The 26408-nt window shown below is 45.1% G+C and overlaps 1 protein-coding gene across 1 annotated transcript in view; it reads right to left on the bottom strand.

Moving 5' to 3' along the window:
* Positions 1 to 267: 267 nt before the first annotated feature.
* Positions 268 to 26408, bottom strand: part of Otoa (otoancorin) — an 87286-nt gene continuing 61145 nt past the window's right edge. The window contains exons 21-29 of the mRNA XM_036180201.1: positions 24822 to 24915; positions 20011 to 20140; positions 18190 to 18377; positions 14997 to 15152; positions 7873 to 8015; positions 7203 to 7339; positions 6585 to 6682; positions 2260 to 2446; positions 268 to 785 (exon numbers count right to left, since the gene is read on the bottom strand). Coding sequence (XP_036036094.1) covers positions 673 to 785; positions 2260 to 2446; positions 6585 to 6682; positions 7203 to 7339; positions 7873 to 8015; positions 14997 to 15152; positions 18190 to 18377; positions 20011 to 20140; positions 24822 to 24915 — 1246 coding nt within the window. The 3' untranslated portion in view covers positions 268 to 672. The remainder of the gene's footprint in view (positions 786 to 2259; positions 2447 to 6584; positions 6683 to 7202; positions 7340 to 7872; positions 8016 to 14996; positions 15153 to 18189; positions 18378 to 20010; positions 20141 to 24821; positions 24916 to 26408) is intronic.

Here is a 26408-nt window from a genome sequence, read left to right as displayed (position 1 = left end):
ATAAGTTCATCCCAGAAGGATCAAGTGTGAGGAGGGGAGGGGCTGAGTTTTCTACACTGATCAGAAATCGCTTCAATGATTGACATATCCAATATATTTTTATTTCTTTTTATTTCAACCCATTTGCCAAAGCTCAGAGCAGCTTAAAACCACACCCTCTACACCAAATAAAAAATGTTTAGAAAGGCTAATTTAACTCCACTGATTCCCAAGGAAACAGAAACATCTGGAAAATGTATTTAAAAATTGATTTAATGCTGAGCCCTGTTAAATGTTTTAATTTCCAAGCAATGTGATGCCCACCAAAACATCAATTAGTCACAGCAATCAGGCAGGAATATTGGCTTCTGTTGAGAGATTCATTTGTTTCAGTCCAGCTAAGTGTCAAAGGAGAAATCCAACGCACCCTGGTGCTCCAGGGAAGAGAAATAAAGCCAGACTAAAAACCACATCATGCCCTGGCTAAAAGAGCCTCTGCCCTCCTCCCCCACACCATGGCTTCTCTGTCTCCAAGCCAACATGAGATGTAAAGAGTACCCACTAGGGAGACAGGCTGGCTTAAGAATTTGCAAGATGGTTCTTAATAATTATTTTTCCAAAGCCCTGGAGTCTCCCTGCCCTCGCTGAGGCTCTTTGGATAAAGGTCTTCCACAGTCTAAGCAGCTTCCCTCTCTACACACCTTCATCAGCTTCTTGCATCACCAAATAGGCCGCTCCACATAGGGACTTGGCCATCAGAAGTAGCAGGGGACAGGCAAGCCAAAGCCCCTGGGAAGTGGGATCTCCTGAAAGGAAACACAAGGCAGGAAGGCCTGTGAAGTTGCTGTAGACCATAGAGGATGGATGCATCATTCCCAGCTCCCTGCATTTCTCTCTCTGGAATGGGACCTCTCTCCTGCAAACCTCCATGTCTTCATCCCTTAAATGGGAGTGATGGAGGAACTGGAACAAACTGGGATTGTCTTATGTAGGCTTGACTTATTTGTGTATGTACAGACTAAGTAGACAAATGCACCAGGCATTGGCAATGTCGGTTGTCCCTGGAGAGAGGTGCTGGGAAACTGGGAGACCAGAGACAAAACAGAAAGGTTCGTCACATCTCTCTCAGGTCTTATATGTTTAAAGCTATTCACTTTAACCATTTTGTGTATCATCATACAAAATACCATATGCATTCTATGTTTCAATGAAAATTTGCAAAAGATTATAAGTATATCAAAGAACATGGCTCTTACTTGTGGCCACAGAAATTGCTAAGTCCCCAATTCGACATCCTCAGTGGAAGGAGAGGAGAGAACATGGGGTTGTTAATAGAGAGAAGGGAGGGAGAAGGGAGTTCTAGTTAGGTACCAAGTTCTCTTTCTAGTCTGGGTATTTTTAGATGCTATCCCCAACTTAGGGTACCATCCATCTCCATCATCCTCTCTCTTCCACACTGACTCAGGGTCATGCCAGCACTGTCTCCCCTCACTCTTACATGATTAAATTTGTGAGGGCAAGGATGGTGTGTCTGCCTTGCTGTAAATTGTCTCCCCAGAAGTATAGACCTACACCTAGTCCAAAGGTGGTACTCATTTAAGACAGGACTCAGGAAAATGTGAGAGAATTTTTGGGGGGCAGAGGAAGAGGAGTCAGCAAGAGGAAGAAGAGAAATCTGTAGCACTGGGGTAATGGCACCTGCTCTGGGAAACTGACCCTCCCTCCTCCCCTCTTTCCCTCCCTCCCCCTCCCTTTCTTCCTCCCTCCTTCCCTCCTTCCCGCCTTCTTCCCATCTTGCTTAGCCCCCAGTTACCATCATCTGCACTGCTTACCGCTTCCCTCATCTTATGGCTCTGAGATCTTATTGGCAAGGCCTTACCTGTCTTACTTGCATCCACATTCCCAGCTCCTACTACAGACTTAGAACACAGTAAATACCAAAGAGGATGCAAAGGTTGATTAATACTGGACGGCAAGTAGGCAGATGAAAGGAGCCATTGAAATGAATTTAGTCCTGAGAGATTCTGATTTGGTGGATTCTGGGTCATATCCAGAGAACTCGAAGACTTTTAAAGATCCCCCAGGTGGCTTCAAAGATGGGAGAGCTGATAGTGTTCAAAGGAAGCTTGTTGGGAACTCCAGGCTAATCTTTGAGAGTAAATACCCAATGTCTATCAAGTCTCCACCCTCAATCATGGAAGCCTTCCCATCTTGCAGGGTAGACCAAGGCTCAAAGAAGGGGATTCTGGGTGTGGCTGAGGCCAGGGCTGCGCTGCTCACCTGTTGGGGACCCAGTGGAGGTAGGGCGGGCACTCACAGGATCATCCTGCCAGGAGTGAGCCTTGGCGCCATCTAGTGCCCTCTGGAGGCCCTGCAGCTGTGCCGAGCTGAGCTGCAGGCGCTGGGAGTCGGTCACCATGGCAGCATTCTGAGGACCCAAGGAGGCTATCTGCTCCATGGACAGCTCCTGCAGGCAGGGGAGTTGGGGGAGACCTTCTGTACACCCTCTCAGGATCTTCCAAACCTCATTTATCTTCTCAGAGCTTCACAACTTTGTCATACCCTTGTACTGTGACCATAAGCAAGCATTAAATAGAAGCTGAAAGAAACTATATTTGAATCCCTGCTCAATTTGTCCAACAGCAACTGAACTCCTGGCCTCTTAAAAAAGAGACTACAGTAGATTTTTAAAGTGTTACAGGGGTATTAAGCCATTCTAGCTCCAAACTGAGATGTTTGCCTTGGAGTCTAGAAGTATTGAAGGGGGATCTTGGCTTTCCACATTGTTAATCCAGTGTTGTTAATCACTTTGCACTGGAGAAAATACTGATGAAGCAAGCTCTGACCTGAATGCCAGCCTGAATCTGAGCACGTAACATCTGTATGGTCTTCAGCAAGTTATGCTGCCTCTCTAGGCTTCTGGGCTTGCTTTGAGGTGACTCAGAGAACTCACCTCCAAGGCCAATCCCTGTCCCTTTGGTGTGACTGTTGGAATACTCTACTGTGATTCCTGGGAGCTCAGAGGAGGGCAAGGGCAGTGATTTTCTGTTAATACTGCCATGGACAGCAGAAGCGGGGGGGGGGGGGGGGACTCTGCTGGGCACTGTGACTTCAGGGCTGTGAACAAGGTATTTTCTGAAGCCACACAGCTTCAAAAGGACTTGGTGGCTAGCTCCAGTCAGGCTAGGACAAGATGGCAGGGCAGAAGAGCCTCTCACATCTCCTGACTTTTAAAGCACCCAAAAAAAGCTAGGAATTCATATGCTTCTGCTCCTTTTTCCCTTCCTTTCCTATAAATCACTCACTTCACTCCTTCCATGTAGCTGCTTCCTGAAATTGAATTCTTCTGCTTACCACCCCAGGATGCAGCTCAGGCTTCAGAACATAGCAAGGACACCTTCAGGCTGGGTGCTACCTACCTATCCAGCCTCTCACCTGACTCTCTTCCTTTCAGGCAAAACAAAGATCTGCATGTGCCCAGAGGGAAGCAGCTCTTTGTGCCTGTCACCCTGTCCGGGACACTGTCCTTTGCCCTGTAGGTGCTAGGCTGACCTGTCATTAACAGTCTGTGATACAGAAATTGTCTGTTTCCCATTGTCACTGACTTGTGACCCACAGACCAGATTGACTCCCTGGCCTATGGTGTTTTCAAAACTAAATTCAAATTGACTACCAACATGTACAATCAGGAGGTTTGGCATGAAAATGGAGATGTCTGGGTGCATCTGAAAAAGCAAGGACGATCCAGCAACATTGGGTTCACAGGGTCACACTGCATTAAAGTGCCTATGGTGAGAAGCATACACACACACACACACACACACACACACACACACACACACACACATACACACACACAATATAACCAGTATATGTAGCCAATATAACCAGTGCTCTGCAGCTCAGCTCAGGCCCCCCCCCCCATTCAGCCTGCTGCATCTTTGATGCCGCCTTCATGGCCCCTGAAGGCGCTGTGCTACAACCTCTTCACCAGAGAATCTACAGACCCACATGTGCCTATCCTGGAACCCATCATGACAAAGTTGAAATAAAATTTTCAGGAATAGGCAACTGCCCAAACAAGGAGGCTGCCCCAGCTATACTCCAAACATGACCAGAGGGAAGTACTCAGAAGCTGCCATGATTCCTTGCCTTCCCAATGCCATCCACCCAGAGAGGAAGAAGGAGTTTGCTCAGGGGTTGTAGTGGTTTAGTCAGAAATCCCCCTCACTGGTTCCTGTGCTTGAACACTCAGTGGTCAACGGACAGCACTTAGCAGGTGGTGGAACCTTTGGGACCAGGGCCTGTCATGTGCAAATAGGCCACTGGATATACAGTATTAGTGGGCCTTGAGGATGACATCCTGGCCTCACCTCTGGTCCCCTCTCTACTGACCTAGTGACACCAGCTGCCACTGAAGCCGAAACAAATACATCCTTCCCTAAGTTGCTTCTGTCATTTTTTTTTTCTTGGTCACAGCAACAGGACAAGTAACTAATGCAGTGGCCTTGAGGACAGCTGTTTATTCCCCCCAAATAGCTGTCCATGGTGCAGAAGTGTTCTAGGTGTCCGGCACCCTGCTGTGGTGGACAGGATGTGTCCCCATGTCACCCTGGAAACAAGAGCGCCAAAACTGAACCAAGAATAGTGGCCCATACCTAGAATCCTAGCACTCTGGAGGTTGAGACAGGGGTGGTGTTTGAGGCCAGCCTGGGCTGCACACCGAGCTTAAGCAAACTGAACAATATAGTAAGACATTATCTCAGAAACAGAAAAGGCTGGGGAGTCAGCTCAGCCAGGCTCCCAGCACTGGGGAGGCAGAGGCAGTTAAGTCCCTTGCTCATCAGCCAGTCTAAGCCCTTGGCTGAGCTCTAGGCCAGTGAAGGATGCGGTCTCAAGGCTTGTGGGGGCGGGGGCGGAGAAGGGGGCAGGAGGGGCTTGGCAGTTAAGAGCATTTGCTGCTCTTCCGAAGGACCCAGGGTCCATTCCCGTCATCCACATGGTGGTTCACAACTGTCTGTATCTCCTGTCTCAGGGGATACAGCACCCTCTTCTGGCCTCCTCATGCACTGCACATATGTGGTGCACGGACATACATGTAGGCAAAACACCCAAGCATACAAGATGAAAGATTTTAAAAGGAAAAAGGGGGAGGGTAATAAGATAGTCCAGCAAGGTAAAGGCACCTGCTGCCAAGCCTGAAGACTGGAGTTGGATCCAAGGACTAACATGGTGGAAGGAGAGACTAAGAATTTCAAGTTGTCTTTTACCTTCACACATATACCATGTCTTGAAACACACATACACACACACACACACACACACACACACACACACACACACACACAATTAAATCATTAGGTTTTTTTTTTTTTTGGAAGCTGGGGATCGAACCCAGGGCCTTGTGCTTGCTTAGCAAGTGCTCTACCATTGAGCTAAATCCCCAACCCTAATAACTCTTTTTGTTGTTGTTTTTGTTTGTTTGTTTGTTTTTCAAGACAGGGTTTCTCTGTGTAGCTTTGCACCTTTCCTGGATCTCGCTCTGTAGCCCAGGCTGGCCTCAAACTCACAGAGATCTGCCTGGCTTTGCCTTCCAAGTGCTCGCCGCCGCCGCTGCCGCTGCCGCCGCCGCCGCTGCTGCCACCACCACCACCGGCTTATATTTTTTAATAAATAAAGGAACAATACCCAACATTGTCCTCTGGCCTCCACATGTCTGCACACACAAACACACACATAAACACACACACACACACACACACACACACACCAAGGTCACCCCCATCTCATCAGCGCAGACTGTCCCCACAAACCCTCTCCTCATCTTGCTCATGGAAAGGAAGCAAGAATGCTTCCTGGCACTCTGCCTCCCTTTCTTCAACCGATCCAGGCCCCTCTGGTATTTTCCATAGTAGCTCATGTGGGCCAGCACGGGACTCCTCACTATTCTTCCAGCAATAGAAACACCTCGATCTCAGTTCATTTTAAAGGAAATGTTCATAGCACCATAATCCCTGTCTGCAAATCCAAAGTCTGAACTCTAAAAACTGAAAGTTTTTTGTTTTTTGTTTTTTGTTTTACAAAGTTTAAGACAAACTAGCAGAAGTTGACCTGAACTGACGGGAGGCTATTTATTGTGTATTTAGCGTGATTTGTCACAGGTGTCTTCCCAAAAAAATGGATGTGTTTGCTTGTGAATGCTCCCTCAGACACTGCTAGAGGTGTTGGGGCACATACCGTGCACTGGGGTGACCTTCACAGAACCTGAAACCTTCTGAATTCTGAAATGTACCTGGGGGGTCTTTGCACGAGGATTTATGAACTTGTCACAGCACCAGAATTAGAAACTCGGTACCACAGGTATGAAGGGAAGGGGGCTAAAAAGAATAATAAGATAAAATGAAATTTTAAGGAGAAAAACTTCTTTCAAAACCAGCTCAAGTTATCATGTGGGTATCGACAGTTGGCATGCAGATCTTCTCTGGCCCTAAAAGCAAAGGACTGGCTGGAAGTCCCAAGAAGCCAGGCCTGCCTGGCACCTGTTTCCCTGTACAATCTGAAGTGAGGTTGAGCTCCCATCTCTTCCTGAAGACATGAGCACCTACTTTGAACGTCTCACCAGGCAGGCATCTTATGGCTGATGGCTGGAAATGGGGCATCAGTGCCTTGTCGAGCATTCGGAGCTCTGCCTTAGTTAATCCAGCTAGGGAGAGAAAAAAAAATCACAAGGGTTCAGCTCAAACTGCAGGAACTCCACAGTATTGTTAATGGTTCTGCATAATGTAAAGATACAGCAAGTCTCAGGAAAGCGCTATTCCTTACCTCACCAGAAAGCCAACTAGGGAATCCAGCTCCGTAATCAACTCAGGAAAATATGTGGGTCACATTAGCCCTGATTGGCCTCCTACAGTGGAGTGTATACCAAGAAGGAGGTTCATTTATACACTTTAAGATTGAGCATAAATCTATTTAGGGGCCAATCAAATCAAATTCTAGACCAGTGTGTTTTTTTTTAAAACTATATCATGCACAAAAATCCCCAGGAGGGCTCATTTTAAATGGAGACTTGTAAACACTGCCCCCTACAACTTAAGTTTTAACATCCAGATTCTACTGGAACTCCTTCATGTTTACTGAAGAGAATTACTACTTTGTTCTATTATATTTTATTTTAGTCCCAGTTTTCAACTTGAAGACAGGGAATGTGCTCAGGGACCTCTTACCTGCAATGGTCCCAAGTTCCTGCAAGATAGCACTAGTCCACTCAGTGGGTCTCCCAAATACAACTTCTGCTTTCTTCTTAAACCCAGCCAAGACAGGGGTGCTGCAGAGCAGTGTCCCAATTCTGGCTATCACTGCCCTGGGTAGAGAGGAGGGATCTGGTGAGCCTGGGGGATTCCCCAGCCATCAAGCAGTATACAGAGAATAAATCATCTGAGCACCTAGACAGGATCCAGTGAGTCCCATTGCCAACTTTAGCACAGAAAAGGGGCAAAGATAAGAAAATGGAGAGCATCTGGATGGATGGATGGATGGATGGATGGATGGATGGATGGATGGATGGATTGGATGGGTGGGTGATAGATCTGTAAATGGAATGATGGATGGATAGGTGGATAGATGGATGGATGGATGAGTGGATGCATGTGTGCACAGATGGTAGATGGCTAGATATATAGGTGATAGGAGGGATAGATGGATGATAGATGTGCAAATAGAATGATGGATGTGCAGATGGATAGATAAATGGATGGGTAGATGAATAGGTAGGTGCATGTGTACACGGATGGTAGATGGCTGGATATATAGGTGATAGGAGGGATGGATGGATAGAATGGTCAATGTGTGAGTAAATGGAACATTTGCCATTTTTCACACTTGTATTTTGGTTACCCAAATTCTGAGGTCTTTATAAGTGGGATTTCAGTGATGTCCATAGCACATAGAGTGGAACCAAGCCCAACCAAATGGAAACTCTTCAGATCCTGGATACGGTAGCCTGAATCTTCAAGGAATGCCTTCAAAATGGATTTAGCCTAGAGAGAGAGAGAGAGAGAGAGAGAGAGAGAGAGAGAGAGAGAGAGAAATACATATCTGTCCATTTCTCTCTCTCTCTCTCTCTCTCTCTCTCTCTCTCTCTCTCTCTCTCTCTCTCTTTGAGCTGAGGATTGAACCCAGGCAAGCGCTCTACCACTGAGCTAAATCCCCCCCAATCCCTGTCCATTTCTTTCATTTGGAAACCATTATGACTTCCAGGTAGCTTGGCTGTTCAAGTTCTTGGACACCCAGATCTGGATATTTTCAGCATCTATCCCCACAACTCTCCAGCAAAACCTTCTATGTCCTGCCCCTTCCTGCCTCTGTTCAAACCATCTTCTCCATATGAAATATACTCCTCTATTTCCAACTATTAAAACCCAGCCATTCCCTGTGTTTTAGTTCTATTCAAATGTAGGGCTGGAGAGATGGCTCAGAGGTTAAGAGCACTGACTGTTCTTCCAGAGGTCCTGAGTTCAATTCCCAGCAACCACATGGTGGCTCACAATCACCTAATGAGATCCGGTGCCCTCTTCTGGTATGCAGGCATACAGATAGAATATTGTATATATATATAAAATAAATAAATCTTTTTAAAAAAAAAGAAAAAGAAAAGAAAAAAAACAAATGTCATTTCCACATGGAAAGCTCAAGTTCAAATGATTTTTCCTTTCCCTCTTTTTTACAGAACTGTATCTTTCCTCAGTCTTTAGTTTCAGAGACTATAAATGATTTTTGTGATTAAAAATAAAGTTACATGGGGGTGTCTCCAATGAAGTTTAAGGGTCTGATTACAGGTCTTGCGTAATTCCAGCAGAGATGCTATTCTAATCTCGTGACTTGTCCCATGGAAAACTGCTCTACCGTACTCTCCCCTTCTCCCACATAGTTCAGCTGCAGCCAACTGCATCGTGGGATCCACGTCATTTCTCTGCCTGACCACAGCAACTGGCTCTAGATTAGGCATGTGAGTAAGCCACGCAGGACTAACCAAGATTTTGGCTAGATTAATTCAACAAACTTTTGTTTTTCTTCTTCAACTTGGAAAGAAACTCACAGGCGTCCTTGAAATGATATATACAGGTATCTTCTAGAACCCACTATACTGAGAGGGCCTACCTATCTCAGAATGAAGCAAATACAAAAAAAAGCAGAGTCCCTTGATATGGGGAGAGCTAGATTCCTAGCAACAGTGTTGAAGCTCCTAGATGAAGCTGTACCTGAACTCCAAATTTGAACTTTCTGTTATGAGCAATGTGGTGGTCTGAATGAGAATCTTCCCAGAGACTCATATGTTTGAATGCTTGGTGCCCAGTTGGTGGAACTATTTGGGAAGGATTAGGAGGTGTGGCCTTCTTGAAGTAAATATGTCACTGGGGTTGGGCTTTAAGGTTTTGAAAGCCCATACCATTTCCAGTTAACACCACACTGCCCCTGCCTCGTAATGTGGATCAGGTGTAAGCGCTCAGCCACTACTCCAGTGCCATGCCTGCCACCATGTTCACCACCATGACAGTCATTGGCTCACCCTCTAGAACTGTGAGCCCCAAATTAAACATTTTCTTTTATAAGTTGCCTTGGACATGGCATTTTGTCATGGCAATAGAACAGTAGCCAGGACAAACATCAACAAATTCCTTCCCTCACTCAGACAGAGGCTGGGGCCACAGCTCAGTGGTGAAAGGGACTACTGTGTAAGTGTGAAGATGGGAACTTGAATCTCAAGAACCCACATTAATGCCAGGTCATCACAGAAGCCCACCTATAATTCTGTCACTCCAGTGCTGTAGACAGGGATCTCCAGAGCAAGCTAGATTAGCCAAATCAATGAGATCTGAGTTCAATTAAGAGACCCTGAATAGCCCTCTGGATAAGTGAGACAATTGAATAGCTTGAACTGTTGGGAGGCACCCAGGCTGTGGGACCAGGACCTGTCCTTAGTGCATGAGCTGGCTGTTTGGAACCTTGGGCTTACACAGGGACACTTTACTCAGCCTGCAAGGAGGGGACTGGACCTGCCTGTACTGAATCCACCAGGTTTAAATGAATCCCCAGGGGAGTCTTGGCCCTGGAGGAGATGGGAATGGAGGGGAGGGGCTGGGGGGAAGGTGGGGGTGGGAGCGGGGAGGACAGGGGAACCCATGGCTGATGTGTAAAATTAAAACACAAATATAATAAGAGAGAGAGAGAGAGAAAGAGAGACCCTGAATAAAGTGGAGAAAAAATGAGGAAGAATTTCAATGTCAACCTAGGGCAGACACACACACACACACACACACACACACACACACACACACACGCACCAAAATTTTAAAACCCAGGCATTGGGACACCACATTTGTCTTAGCCAATAAAGTAATAAAGATGTTTGGCTCTGGAGGGAAAACACAGAGATTCAACAGCACCCAGTGTCCCCAGGCAGTCTCAAGTACTAGCTAGGCAGGCCCCACCCTACCTAGCTTCTGAGATCAGACAAGAGCAGATCGTTCAGAGTGGTGTGACCACAGACTGAATTTTTCTTATTAAATCTGCGCAATCAGATTTTACTAGTTGATTCATGGCAATTTGTGGTCCTCAAGTATCATGGATGCCCATTTTAAGATGAAAGTACAAAATTACAATTCAAATAAAATTGCTTTGAAGATGTGGCATTAAATTGTCCTTGCACCTGGAACCCAGAAAATGCAAGCTCAGCCTGCAAGGTGATAAGTCAAAATATATTTCCTTGAATGACTGGACCAGTGTATGTATAATGATTCTGAGACAATTAATACCAACACTTGTAGGCAATATTAACCACTGAAAAATGAGTAGCTGTAAGATTTCAATCTCTCTGTTCATCCCTCTGGCTCCTATAATAGTTTTTCCCCCTTATATTAGGTTTTAAGCTGAACTATCTGCTAATGTAGTTCCTCCAGGTCCCACTATTAATCTAGGAACATGCATTTAAAGGTTTGATTGGAGGCTGAAGTTGAAGAACTGACTGCAAATGATATATGCAAATATTACGTTTTCATATCCTTTTCAAACATATTGATATATCTCACTGCCATCCACAGGAATTAAAACTGGCACACGGGAAAAGGGATGTTCCAGCTTCTAAGTTGGATCTATTTTTCAGTTTCTTCTAGGCTGCAAATAAAATCATTTTAATATCAGGAATGGAATGTGGCACTTCCCAAACTAGTCAAAACCAGTTTTAGAGTCAGAGAACCATGGGATTGCAGAATGTTAGTGGAAAGAACTTCTGTTTATTGGGATTCATCCTTTTCATTCCTGCAAACAGGAAAACCAACTTAGAGAAAGGGAAGCGATTGTGGTTCTGGTGACACCGGATGCTGAGGACAATAGTAAAAAGAATAAGGAAAGCAGCTGTTGTTTCAATGTAAAATACCCCCACAGGTTCACCAGTTTGAACACTCAGTCCCCAGCTGTAGCACTGTTTGGGAAAGATGTGGAACCTACCTACAGGAAGTGGAGCTTTGCTGGAGGAAGTGAATCACTGGGAAGTGAGCCTTCAAGCTTATTGGCTGACCTGATTTCCTGTCCACTTTCTGCTTGCTGACTGCCCAGTGTGACCAGCTGGCCTTCTACAGCAGCCATGCTTTCCTTCCCTGGAGCCACACCTTCCCCACCAGAATGGAATATGTCCCCTAAAACTAGGAGCCAGAATAGACCCTTCCTTCCTTAAATCGCTCCCCGTCAGGTGTCATGTTCCAACAACGAGAAAGGTAACTAATACAACAGTTGTTTTACTGACCTTTACACATCATTGTTCAACACATTTTATTTTTAATTCATTTAATTCTCACGGCCAGGATCTCCATATTGCCCTGCTCCAGGCAAGGCATGATTCACACCATGCTGTATTTGAAAGGTGCCACTCAAAATCATGAGACATCATTCCAGAAACCTAGTGAGAGAAGAGCCCAACACCCATCCCCCTTGGCTTAATAACACTACTACTTTTCCTTTTTTCAACTATTCTGCATTAGTTTTATCTCACTGCTGTTACAAATTACCACCATCCTGGTGGGAAAATGGGTGTATTCACTTGTAGTTCTGGAGTCTTTAAGTCCTAAGATGAATCCGTAGGCTGTGTTTCATTTGAGGGCTTTAGAGAGAATGCATTTCCTTGCTTTTTCTAGCTACTGGTTAGTTCATTCCTTAATTCATGGCCACATATTCCATTTTAAAACCATCAGCCTAGCACCTCAAAACCCCTGTTTCCATCTGCTTTCATTGCTGAATCTTCTATGGCTGTGGTGTCCTGGCTCCCTCTTATAGGCACTTTATGATCACATTGGGCCCACCAGGATAATTTTACATCTCAATATCTTCAGAAATCTTTTTACATGTATGGGTGTGTGCCTGAGTGTATGTGCATGCACCATATGTGTGCAAGTACCTGTGGAAACCAGAAGAAGACATCAAATCCCCTGGAATCGGAGTAAGGAGAAGTTGTAAGCCATACATTGTGAATACTGGGAAATGAACTAGGTCTTCTGCAAAAGCAGCAAATGTCTAGCCTCCATCTCAAGATCTTTACATGACCTACATCTGTGAAGTCCCTTCCTACTGTGGAACAAATTGTATTTACAGGTTTAGGAACTTAGATTGAAGATCTTCATGGGAAGGGTTAATCTGCTTTCCATAGACCCTTCCCTATCTCAGATCACCATGCAGTCCTAGAGACAAGACTCTGCTCACTGTAGCAGGCATAACCAACTAACATATTCTACCCCAGATAGGAGTAACTGCTCACAGCTGAACAACTACATGAGTGGAGTTAGTGGAAGGTGTAGTGGGTAGCCATTCCAGCTTTGACCTGGAAGCTCCAACCCACATTGAGGCTTTGCCTACAAGGCGGAGCTGAGAGAGGACACCGAAGACCCGGGTTCCAGATGTGCAGGCTCTCTTAGTTCCTGGACCCTGGACGCTGAAGGTAGACCGAGCAGAGTTCTCCAGAGAACACCGCTGGACTGTGCCACGCCTTTCCCAGACTCTATAAACTATCCATTCACTTTTAAGTTACCCAACAAAATAAACCTCCCTTTTAACTATGTGGAGTGGCCTTAATAATTTCACCAATAGGTAGGGCTTTCTAATATAATAAATGAAGCAGAGACACATTTGATGGAGCTGCTAATTAGGTAGTGTGTAAACCTAGTGCTGAAAATAACCACTGAGGGATAGATGACCAGGAACGAAGCTAACACGGAGGCACTTAGGACTAGATACTCCAAATGCCTCATCGAATCAAAACTAAAATTCTGGGGCTTCTTTAGCTCACAGGAGATTAACAACCAAAAAGACTTTCAACCCATCACAAACAACTAGAAAACTGAACAAAATACAGGAAGTAGTGACATTAAAATATTGAACAACCAGGGAGCATGTAAAGGTGACCATGAAACAGTTGCCCCCCAGAGGCACTTTCCACATCAGAAGGCAAGAAAGACTGATGGATCCCAGTAGTCTAGCTGCACTGAATACATAGATCCAAGGCCAAAAAACAAACCTAGAAAGCTACTCTCCCCACTAGTTCAAATCTCAGCACTTACCAAGTAGCAATCCATGTCTCCTGACCTCTAGAAGATGAGAGTATCTTAGCATTCATTTATTCAATACATATTTATTATGTGATGAAACATGCATGTGTAACTATATATTTTTAAGGAAAAAATATATGTGCTAGTCATCTTTTATGGATACAATTTCTATACCCAGGATCTAGCCTAAGCCAGTGTAAATATCACAGATAGTCCCCAGAGAAATGAAATCAAACTCTTAGAATGTTTTCTTCCCATAAGAGCAACCTCAGAGAACTGACAGTCTGGGTTTTTCCATAAATAATTATACAAAAAGGTGAGAGAGAAGCCCAAGTTCAGGAAGACCAAAACACCTCTCATTTCAGGGGCAAAGAAAGAAGAGGAAAAATTGTACGGAGAGAGTTCTAGCAATCAGCAAAGATGTCTTCTTGAGTACTGAGTCCTGATTTCTGGGCATCAGGATGTCAGGAATGAAACCACACAGAGGGCAAGAGCCAGCAGAAGGTGGTAGGCTAAGCAGTTCTCAACCTTCACGTGGAGTTGCCAGCAGAGTGGAGATACCTTGATATCCATGGAAAATGGATGGACTCCTTAGAAAACGTGTATCTCAATGAAGGAAGTACATTAACCACAGAATAAAGATCACTTCACCCCAATAAAGTTCCAAAGAATGCAACAAATAGATAAGAATTATCTGCAAACACATAAATCAAGCAAAGCCTGGTGTTTTTAAGGAACTATAACTAAACCAAACTCTTAATAATGCAAAGTTCACAATGCCCATCAATCAGTCAAAATTCCTAAGTGCCATGTTTCCCTGCCTTTGGCTCAGATCAAGTGCAAAATTACTAGGCTTTCAAATACACATAACTCTTAATTCGGAGAAAAATCAGTCCATAGATACAGGCTAAGAGAGGCTAGAAAGATGGCTTTGTGGTTGGGAGCAGTTGCTGCTCCTCCAGAGGACCAGAGTTCAATGCCCATCACACACATTGGGCAGTTCATAACCCCCTGAAACTCCAGCTTCAAAGGACCTGATGACATCTTCTTCCCTCCAACTATACCTTCACACACATGATACACACACACACATACACACACACACACACACACACATTTTTAACAATAAAAATAAATCTCTTTTTTAAAAGACTGAGAAATTACAATGGTGATGGAATATTAGCAAGAACACAAAAGAAACTATTATAAATACTATAAATCTGTCCAGGGATACAGTCAAACATAAGCAACTGAGGGAACAATAATCTTTTTTTCTTTTCTTTTCTGTCTCTCTCTCTCTCTCTCTCTCTTTTTTTTTTTTTTTTTTTTTTTTTTTGTGCCACCGCCGCCGCCGCCGCCACCACCACCACCACCACCACCACCCATTGGGAACAAGAATCTTTAAAAGACCCAGGAATATCTACCCACCTGTCCTGGGGTCCATTCTGTCTGCTCTCCCAAGGATGTTACGGTGTCTATGGAGCTGAGGTCCAGCTGCTCTAACTCACTCTCATTGAGAGCCAAAGCAATGTGTCCCAGGGAGACAATGTGGTGTTGTTTCCAGTGGGAGGGCAGGTCCCAAACCTTTAGGTAGGAGAAAAATAGACCAGACCAAATGTTAGTGACATCACCTGCTATGTTCTATACTTGATAGCCTCCCAAAATCCATCACTGAGACTTAATCCCAAATGTGAAGGTATCAGAAAATTCCTCCACCCTCAGAAACAGAATTTCTGCCTCAGGAGCTCTCTGCCTGCTTCCACTGTATGAGATGCTGGAGGAAATGGTCACCGAAGAGAAATTCACCCTCACTGGACATTGAATTTGTCAGTGTCTTGATCATAGACTTCTTAGCTACCAGAATTGTAAGGAATAAATTCTGTTGTTTATAAGTTAATCAACATAAGGTATTTTATAACAATCCAAAGAAATGCAGTATTTGAAACAGACATAGAGTGAATTGCGCGCACACACACACACACAGCTTTTTGTACCAGTTCATGCCAAAAGCCATGTAGAAGTTGACAGTCTTTCAAACTGAGGCCAGTGCTCAGAGCCATATGTTTAAACATGTACAAAGGCCTTTTGAGGGGTTGAATATGAAGCATTCCCCCAAATGCTCATGCATTGAGGACTTGGCTTTCAGCTTGTGGTACTCCTAAGAGGTGGTTGGGCCATGGAGGCATTAACCCCATTGAGCAATTAATCCACTGATGAGCTCATAGCCAAATGGACTATTAAGATGTAAGGACTACTGGAAGAAGAAAGTCATGTGGGCACAAGCCTTTGAAGGATACTGGAGAGCCTCCATCTGTCTGTCTGTCTGTCTGTTGTCATCACTCCCCTCCCCTGGCTGCCATGAGTGAACACCTATGCTTCATCACGCCCTCTCTACCCTGATGTTCTGTTTTACCCGGACCCAAACCAAGAGCCAGCTAACCATGGACTGCAGCCTCTGACACCGAGTCCACATGAGCCTTTCCTCCTTCTAAGCTGTCTTGACTTGGGCACTTTGTCACAACAACGGAAAGCTGGCTGGCATGAGGCATTTATAAAAAATTCAGAGAACCCAAAGCTTAATGACTAGCTAAATAAAGACCAGTCACAAAACACTGATGTATATTTATCTTTCTGATACAGAAAAACACATTGCTTGCGGAAAACAAGTTACTGAATAATGAGTGTGATATCATTTTTGCAACAGACATATGCGAACCAAGCTATCTTGTATCTGCATGTTCTGAGAGCTGCAGACACAACAACCTCTACGTTAAAAATATTCTTTTATAAATTACATCTGGGTCTGTAGCTAGCACTCAGTGGTACAGTGCTCACCTTGTTTGTGGAGGGCCCTGGCTGCTAGACCCAGCACCACCAAAAACACTACAAATGGACTGAACATTTCTCTTGCTGGAACAGATTGCTTAGGGGACACTCTAAGTGATTATAACAACTACCTAAATGGAATTTACAATGTACTGTATAAGTGGGCTCTTTGCAAATACCACACCATTTTACATAAGGGACTTGAGCATCTGTGGATTTTAGTACCTGTGGAGGTCCTGTAATCAGCTTTCCATAGGTACTAAGGGTGATCACATGTAGTACACATATGAAATCTATATATTTTCTATCCATATGTACAAATCTGTGACACTTCAAAACTGGTCCCAAAATATCAACAATGGCTGGTAAAAACATTATCACCAATATTCTTCTTTATTATTTTCTGACTATATTTTCTTTTGTGTGTTTGTGTGTTCATGTGTGTGCAGATATGTGTGAGTGAGCAGGTGCATGTGTATGCAAGGCCAAGTGGAGGCCATTGGTCAACCTCAGATGTCTTTCTTCAGATACCATCCATCTTAAATTGCATGTAGGTTAAATATCTTACAGGGTCTCTCACCCTTGCCTGAAGCTCACCACCTAAGCTGGTTGGTCATTAACCCCCAGGGAATCTTCCTGCCTCTACTTCCTAGCTCTGGGACTACAAGCTTGCACACCATGCCTGAATGTTTCCCATGGATCCTATGCATGGAACTCAGGCCCTCATGCTTGCATAGGAAGCACATTGCCAACAGGACAATCTCCTCAGCCACATTTTCTGACATTTCTATTGTTAGCTTGGGTTGCCTACATAAAAATCAGAAACATAAATGTAATTTTAACAACTCCTCTATCCCATGAGGGTAACTGGATTATTCTCCGATCGCAACAGCTATAATGTTCTTGGAACTTTTGAGTGTGTGCCCATGGGGCATGTGTGTGTGTCCACATATGTGTGAGTACTTGTATGTGGAGAGTGGATGTGAGTGTATATGCATGTGCCTGTAGAGTACAAGGGTTGGGATCAGGTGTCTTTCTCGATCTCTCGCCACTGATTAGAGAGAAGTAGAGTCTCTCACTTGAACCTGAGTTCAGTGATGTGATTTCCTGAGCTAAACCAGCTTGCTCCAGGCATCCCTCTGTCTCTGCCTCCCAAGGGCTGGGATTATACTGGGCCTTCGGGCCACCTGCTTTTACTTGAGTGCTTGGATTCCAAACTCCAGTCTTCACAAGGAAAGTGCTTTACCCAGTGAACCATTTCCCCAGACCCTCAAAGGGATTTGCTTGTTTTTGTTTTTGTTGTTCCAAGACTGGGTTTCTCTGTATAGCCCTGGCTGTCCAGGAGTTTCTATATAGACCAGGCTGGCCTCAAAGTCACAAAGATCTATCTGCCTGCCTCTGCCTCCCAGTGCTGGGATTAAAGACGATTTTTTTAAATGACAATGACAAACTACTTCCAGTCCCTTTCACCCCCTTTTCCTGCTTTTAGATGAATCTGCAGCAGCTGGGAGGCCAGCTGCAGACAACTGTTGGGGTTCTCTTACAAGCAGTTTAGGTCAGAATATGTACATAACTTGATTGGCTGAGACACAAATCATCTGTTTCTGCCTCTGCCCTAGAACAGTTTGCCATTTCTCAGATGAGGATATCATGGCCACATCACTAAGAGGCAACAAAATTTCAACCAAGTGATACAGGTGCAGGGCCTCAAGAGTTCATAAGCAGAAAAGATGGGGTTGCATGCTGGTACTTGCTTGCTTTTTTTATTGATGTTTCCTCCCTGAGGTAGGCTTACCTGGATTGCCTTCTCCTTCAGGACCATCAGCTGAGGTCGGCTAAAACCCTTCACGGCCCCTAACAGTTCCACATTCCTGATAAAAGTGTCCTCCTCCATGCAGAGAAGGACCTCAGGGTCCCAGCAGGCATTGGCTTCAGCCAACTTGAAGATATCATCTGAAGAGGGAGCCACAACTCCATGGCAACCTGAGGAACATGTGCGATGTGGGGAGGTAGGTAACCCAGGAAAGAGAACAAGTAGGAAATGTTAGTTGCTTTCTTAAACAACAATCTTCACCAGCCGGATTCATTCACAAGAGGCAGGGTGGTGTAAACACTAACAGCAGGAAACCAAAGGCTCCTGCCTCTGCCCTTCATGGTAATAACCTGGTTGTACCCATCCACCAAGAGGCTTCACTGTATAGCAACCGAGCAGATGGTATATGCCTGTAATCATAGCGCCGGGAAAGCAGAGCCAGAGGCATCCCTGGACCTTACTGACTACCTGGTCTTGCCAACACTGTGAGCTACTGGTCACTGAGAAAGCCTGTCTTGCAATCCTCCTTTCCTACTGAGACCTAAACAAACAGCTGCCCTTCCTTAAAGGGTTCCAACACAAAGCAGTGTGCGAGTCTAGACAAGTCCTACTTGGGGAAGCAAGGAGTTTATAGGGCTTCCTTACAGAGTATGGGTAAGGGTACGCTCCCAGAGCGCAGGTGACCCTAAAGCAAGCCTGCCACAATGAAGTCTCACTCTAAATAAACAAGTAAACCACACCTGCCAGCTATCACTGTCCCCACCACTATTGCTGCGAGTTCTGACGAACTCCAATCCCCTCATGCCAGCTACGAGTCTGTATTTGCCAGGTACTCAGTACGGATTATAAAAAACAGTGACACCCCTGGCAATCGTGGTACTCAGGAGGCTGAGGTAGGAGGATTGAAAGTTCAAGCCCAGCCTGGTCTCCAAAGCAGGAAGCAGAGGAAGAAATACTTTCTGATCATTTCCTACATGCCCAGCCCTTTGCAGCCTGGTTAAAGTCATTAACCCTCACAATGACCCACTCCAGTCCAGAAAGTCACACTGCCCCACTTGAGAGGGTGAATGAAACCTGAGGCACGGCTAGGCATGGTGGCTCTCACCTGTAACCCCAGCCCTAGAGAGGCTGATGCAGGAGGAATAGGAATTTGAGGCTGCCTGGACTACACAGGGAGTTGCCAGCCACTGGGCTACAGAGAGAAACCCTGTCTATTAAGAAAGAAAGGGTGGGAAACCTGAGACACTGAGAGTCAGAAGAACTTAGAGAAAGTCACAGGGCCAGGAAGTGACAAGCTCAGAATTCAAACCCTTGTACCAGTAAGCTGCTGAGCTATATTGATCCTTTAAGATAAGCCAAGTTGAGGCTGGGGAGATGGCTCAGCAGTTATGAGCACTAGCTCTTCCAGAGGACCTGGGTTCAATTGCCAGCACTCACGTGGCAACTTACAACCATCAGTGACCCCAGTTCCAAGGGATCCAGCGTCCTCTTCTTGTCACTGAAGGCACCGTACACATGTGGTACATGCGTGCAGGCAGGCAAAATTACCCATGCATACAAAATAAAAGTAAATAAATCTTCAAAACAAAGCCTAACCTAATGAAATGCTTGTCAGATGTTCACCCATCAAAACGTCAAGCCTTGCACCTGATTTCAGATACAGCTGTCATTCTTTGGCCTGTGGGTTTTGTCATTCTACTGCTATACAAATGTTTCATCCGGTTGTCCGAGAAGGACACTCTGTCAAGTCACAGAAAACAATGCCACCATAGACGCAGGGTCAGACACCCTAGAAACACTCACCAAAGGTGGGGTCAAGGCTGGGGTTCTCATTACTGCTGTTCCGAACAGACTCAAAGACAGCCCAGAGGAATTCTTTAGGGGGCAACATCCCAACCATCTTGGAAGCTGTTTGTTGTAGGATATCGGGAAACTGGAGTTAAAAGGGGGGATGAGATACATTTAATTCAGAGTTTAAACTGAAACACTACTTAATGCCTCAAGGTGGCTTTTTTTTTTCTTCATAATAGCTTGTTGTATAAATTTAATCCCTCACCCAACTGTTATTTCTAATAAGGAATCCTACCAAAATGATACTTGATTCTATAGAGCAATACAACAAACACTAAATAACAGGTGTCCATCATTTCCCACCCATCAGACTTCCAAAGATAGTGATGAAAATTAATGCTGGACTAGATGTAGAAGGCTGCACATGTGAGTTTTTCCAGTTGAATGGCATGTCATCACCAAGCAATCCGATATATACAAAAAATGTAAGTTTGCATACATCTTTTGTCCAATACTATTTTAGATTTTAGCTTTCTATTTATTATTTTTCAAAGGGGGCAACCTCGGGGGCTGCTCTTGCTGGAGACCCAGGTCCAGCATTTACATTATGGCTCACAATTATCTGCAAAAACTCCAGTTCCAGGGGATCCAACACCCTTGTCTGACCTCTTCGGGCACCAGGCATGCCACCATATACCTACACTCAGCGAAAACACTCATACACTATAAAAATAAATAGGCAGAGGAGGGTTACATATAAATTCTAGGTATAGGCTAGCAATGAGGGAGCTTCAGTGACCCTGGGGAAGGTATATGGAAATAATCCACTTTGTTGAGACTTGAGATATTATTGGGAGCCCCATGCATGAGACCAGAAAATGTATCAGGCTCTCTTACAATGCCCTGCCTCACTGTTGCCTAGCCCCGAGAAAGTGCCTTGCTGAGGACCTCCTCTTTCAGAATTAGAGTCACAGGACACACCTGCAGTTCTCAACCCTGGATGGATGGAAGAAATGCCTACAAATTATACAATCAGGTCTCAACTCCATAGATACTGAGTCAGTGGTGGTGACCACTCCAGAGTCTCCTTAGGGCTCTATCTATTTATTTCTATCTCCCCACCCACCCACCCCCCTTCCACTGCTGTGGGATGTCTTTCTGTATGCTGTGAATATGTGTTGCTCTGATTGGTTGATAAATAAAGCTGCATTGGCCTACAGCAGGGCAGGATAAGGTTAGGTGGCACATTTAAACTGAAGACCAGCCAAAGAAGGGTGGAGTGGGGGGAGATGCCAGTCCACCCGCCCAAGGAGCAACAAGATGCCAGCAGACTGGTAATGCCACAGCAATGTGGCAACATACAGATTAATAGAAATGGGTTGAGTTAAGTTAAGAGCTAGCTAACAAGAAGCCTGAGCCCTAGGCCATACAGTTTGTAAATAGCATAAGCCTCTGTGTGTTTACTTGGGACCAAGTGGCTCTGGGATGTGGGTGAGAGAGATTTGTCTGACCACAGGGCCAGGTGGGACCTGAGAAACTTCCAGCTACACTCCCCATTCACAGCCTCCCCCTATGTAGCTCAAGCTGACCTGGAACTTGAGATACTCCTACCTCACCCTCCAGAGTGCTGGGATTACAAGCCTGTGCTACTAAGACAGATCTCTCCAGTGCATTCTTACATGCACCAAGGTTCTACAGCACTCACACACTGTTTAACCAATCACACTTCAGTCAAGAATGGACGATGGGTACAATAATGGTCTCACAGGTATGTGGGAAGACTATTGTTAAGCCATTGTATAAAAGGACAGCCAAAGCCAGATGAGCAAGATGGCTCATTGGGTAAAGGCATTTGCTGCCAAAGATGAGGACTGAATTCCATCTCTTGGATCCACATGGTGGAAGAAGAACTGATTCCTCTATTCTCTGACCTACACACACACACACACACACACACACACACACACACACACACACGCACACGCACATCCATATCACACTCACACACCACACACACACACAAAAGAAAAAAGAAAGGAAAGAAAGAAGGAATGAAGATTTGCTTGTTTGTTGTTTTTGAAAGGATAGCCAAGTCTAGCTTGATAACATTTTCAGTCACTGGGCCACATAACAACAGTGCCCAAAAGATGCTGCCATGTGTTGCTATCAGTTTGTGCTCCTCATTCTCATCTACAATGTTTGCTCAGTGAGGAAATCACCTAAGGATGTGTGTCTCCTGTGCTCCCCGCCCCTCATAACTGTATTAATGGTATTTTTACTTTTTAAAAATCTATTTATTTATTTGGGGGATGCACATGTGTGGAGGTCAGAAGACAACTTTAGAGAGTCAGTTCTGTCCTTCTACCCTGTAGGTCTCCGAGCTCAGGCTCAGGCCTTCAGGCTTGGCAGCAAGCGCCTTTCACCAATGACCCTTGTAGTTACATTTTGTTTTTGTTTTGGTTTTTAATGCAAATTGCATAGCCAAATGCTTCGGGTTTCTCATTTTCTGGTTTTAAGAGGGATGTATATGCACACACGGGTGAGGATTTCTGAAAGGAAGCTGAGGAGTCTGGGAATAGAGACTACCTCTAACGGGGGTGGGGGGCTTGCTTTTCATCCAAGAGCCTCTGGGACATTCAGGATCTGTTTAACCAGAAGTATGTATATCTTGTTTTATTTTTAAAAGCACAGAGAATAATCCAACAAAGCACCCACATGCCCACACTGCCTGCAGCTTCAGAAATAAAACATCACAGACATAACTGACAGGCTCATCCCTCACCCTCCCACCTTGCGCCTTCCTAGATGTAACAACAACCCTGAATTTGGTATAAACCATTCTCATGCACACTGCTAAACCATTCTTATTTTGTACATGCTCAAAATTAATTTAGCTAATATTTATTCATGTGCTGAGTATCCTAATCATTTGCAGCGCAGGGATTTTTATAACTCCATGCTGTTTCTGAGATTTTACCATGTTGATAGAAGGCTTTTACAACCTCATAAGTGATTTTTTTCCAAAAGATCAGATCTGCATATAACACTTGTATATCTAGTGCTTATAATTATATATCTAGACACCAAAAAGATGGTTTTTTTGTTCTATAACTGGACATATGTGCTGTGAGTATGTGGCACTGGGTGGCAGGCCCTACTATCAGGCCCCATCAAACAAGCTTCTGTGTGCAAGCACGGGTGTGAGAGCAAGGGGTATGATCTGTCCATGGGTGTGAGAGCACAGGGTGTGATCTGTCCATGGGTGTGAGAGCACAGGGTGTGATCTGTCCATGGGTGTGAGAGCACAGGGTGTGATCTGTCCATGGGTGTGATCTGTCCATGGATGTGATCTGTCCATGGGTATGAGAGCACAGGGTGTGACCTGTCCATGGGTGTGATCTGTCCATGGGTGTGATCTGTCCATGGGTGTGATCTGTCCATGGGTGTGATCTGTCCATGGGTGTGAGAGCACAGGGTGTGATCTGTCCATGGGTGTGATCTGTCCATGGGTGTGATCTGTCCATGGGTGTGATCTGTCCATGGGTGTGAGAGCACGGGGTGTGATCTGTCCATGGGTGTGAGAGCACAGGGTGTGATCTGACCATGGGTGTGATCTGTCCATGGGTGTGATCTGTCCATGGGTGTGATCTGTCCATGGGTGTGATCTGTCCATGGGTGTGATCTGTCCATGGGTATGAGAGCACAGGGTGTGACCTGTCCTAGAGCTGACTGCTGTTCTCCGCCTCCAGAGAAGCAGATTTGCCTTTGCTGGGGGTGTGCAACTGTCCAGCCAAAGCCCTTAGGAGAATGAGATTCCTTTTTCTAAAATGAGCCCTGCACTGTGAGGAGAACAGTGAGCAGCCCCAGAAGCCGACTTAGGATGCAGACAAAGAGAAACAACCCTGTACTGTTTGATGCCACTGAGACTGTGTGACTCTGCTGTCACTGGGGTGATTAACCATGATTGTCTCTTTGAGTAGGTTAAGAATCATCTAGATTAGTGATGCTCACCTTTGTGGGGCTGTGAGGTTCCAGAGGTGATCAGATCATGGGGGCTCAGCCTAATCAATAGATCACCCCATGACAGTATTATTGGGAGGTGGTGGAAAGGCAGGAGTCAGAGTCTAGTTGGAGAAAGTAAGTCACTGAGGACATATCCGTAAATGATATATCCTGCCATGGTCTCTTCTTGTATTTCTTTTACCTTGCTCTCTGTGTGCCAGGCTTGAAGAGCAGACCTCCCTCACACACTCCTGCCACCGTGTTGTTTCCAAGCACACAGGGCCAACTGACCAACCCTCCAAAACCAGGAGTCCAACTGCCTCCCTCCTTTTATGTTTTCTTCTACATAACCTGCTCACAGCTAGAGAAGGCACGCAGCAGAGCATGGCACACAGGGTTCATGCTTACTTTGCATGCGGCTCGATTTCAACTTTCTTACATTACATCTAAAGTCCATACACTAAAGAGTCATTGTCTTATTATAGGCGTGTGTTCATGGAACTCTACCCCTGCAGGTATATGAACTAGAATGGGCATGTGTACGAGGTGTTCACAGATAGCAGAGTGCCAGATGAGGGACAGCAGCTGTACTGACTACCTCTGTGTGAAAATGGTCTAGAGTGCATCCAGGTCCAAACTCAGTTACTTTCCTAGAGCCTTGGATAATTTGAGGTGAAGCCAGAAATCGCTGAGCTCTCTGAGACTTGGTAGAAGTTTCAAGAACTGCAGACTCCACCAGCAAACCTGAGAAGCTCTAACCAGCCATACTGTCTCTCCCTTTCAGATCCCTTCAGCCTTCTTCATATACTGCACACTGATACCTTTGCAGCGATCGTGTGCAATTCCTCTCCTGAGAAAAATGCTAAGAAAGGTGCCACGTCCTTCGTCGTCTCTGCTGTCCAGTTCTGAGGAGGTCTGGGAAGAGATACAAGAAGCAAAATGAAAAGGCATGCCATGGTGGATATCTGATGCCCTCCCATCCCACCATCCTCCAAACCTAGAAGGGCTTTCAATCAAGTCTTCTCACTTCTCTGACCAACAAACAAACAAAAAATAGGCATTTGGTAAAACTGACCAATCAGAGCTTGGTTCTGAGAGTTTTGCTCCAACTACCATGAGGCTCTTTCTTTTCTCTGGTATCTATCCCAGGAAAGAAGGTACCAGAGAGCAATCCTGTCATCACATGGAGGAAATGAGGCCCATACCAAGCCTGCTGAGCTGAGGGATGGGAGGAATATACCTATAATAACACCATTTGAGGCCATGGATCCGTTCCCAGAGTTTCACCCATGGAATTCTCTAGCCATTCTCTTCCTGAACTCAAAGAACGCCTACTCTTTTGTTTGAATTGAATTTCCTAGTTTCTGTCACATAACACAGTGCTTCCCTTACCTTCTTCAACAAAAGACTAAATTACTATAATTGTCCTGTCTTACACAAACAAATAAAAATAAAATTCTCTTGAACTTGGCACCAACTCAGAACCCACTTAGATAGATCATAAATTTCTACACTGAAATTTATCTTGGGTGACATCTCTAAAATCCAATTAGCATTGATGGTCCTCCTTGAGGAGGTCAAGGAGTCCATATTCCTGTGTGTTTGGTTTTTGGTTGGTTGGTTAGTTGGTTGGTTGGTTTAGAGATGGGTTTTCACTCCATAGCCCAGCCCCAGCTAGAACTCTTGATCTCTTAGCTCCAAATGTTGAAAAGAAAAGAGTGTGCCACTATGCCTGGCTCCCAATCCCTTTTACAAAGTATCATCCCACTAGATGGGAAGCTCCATGAAGGTGGGAACCACACCTCCCTTAAGAGCCACTGTCATCTCCAGTCCCTTAGAAGGAAGCTGCTGCACACTCAGCACACGTGTGCCAGCTACTGTCACAGGTTCTTCTCTCCCATCTGTCCCCATTCCACAGATGCAAATACTAAAGCTGCCCAAAGATGAAGCAACTTTTCCCAGACCATTCAATCAGAAAACAATAGAAAATAACATTTCAGGAAGAGTCGCTTACACTTCAGATAATAGCAAAACACCTGTGAAAATTACTGCTGTCAAACTATTTGTTCCCAGCATTCAGTAACTGAGGCAGGAGATTATGAGCTTGAGGCCAGCCTGGGCTACCTAGTGAGTTAGCTCCAGGCCAGCATGAACTGTAGAGCAAGATCCTGTCTCAACAACAAAAACTGAAAACAGGAGAAAAAAGGTGCTGAAGAGATGGATCAGCTGTTAGGAGCACTTTCTGCTTGTGAAAAGGACCAGAGTTTGGGTCCCAGCACCCATATCAGGCTGTTAACAATCACCCATAGCTCCAGCTCCAAGGGATCCAGTGCCCTCTTCTGAAATCCATGGGCATCCGAACACACACACACGCAAAAATAAATAAGAATAAATCCTTTTTTACAAGC

This window comes from Onychomys torridus, chromosome 1 (assembly GCF_903995425.1).
Source record: "Onychomys torridus chromosome 1, mOncTor1.1, whole genome shotgun sequence".
Classification (NCBI taxonomy): domain Eukaryota; kingdom Metazoa; phylum Chordata; class Mammalia; order Rodentia; family Cricetidae; genus Onychomys; species Onychomys torridus.
The sequence above is the reverse complement of the archived record's forward strand: the minus strand, read 5'-3'. Positions and strand labels throughout refer to the sequence as shown.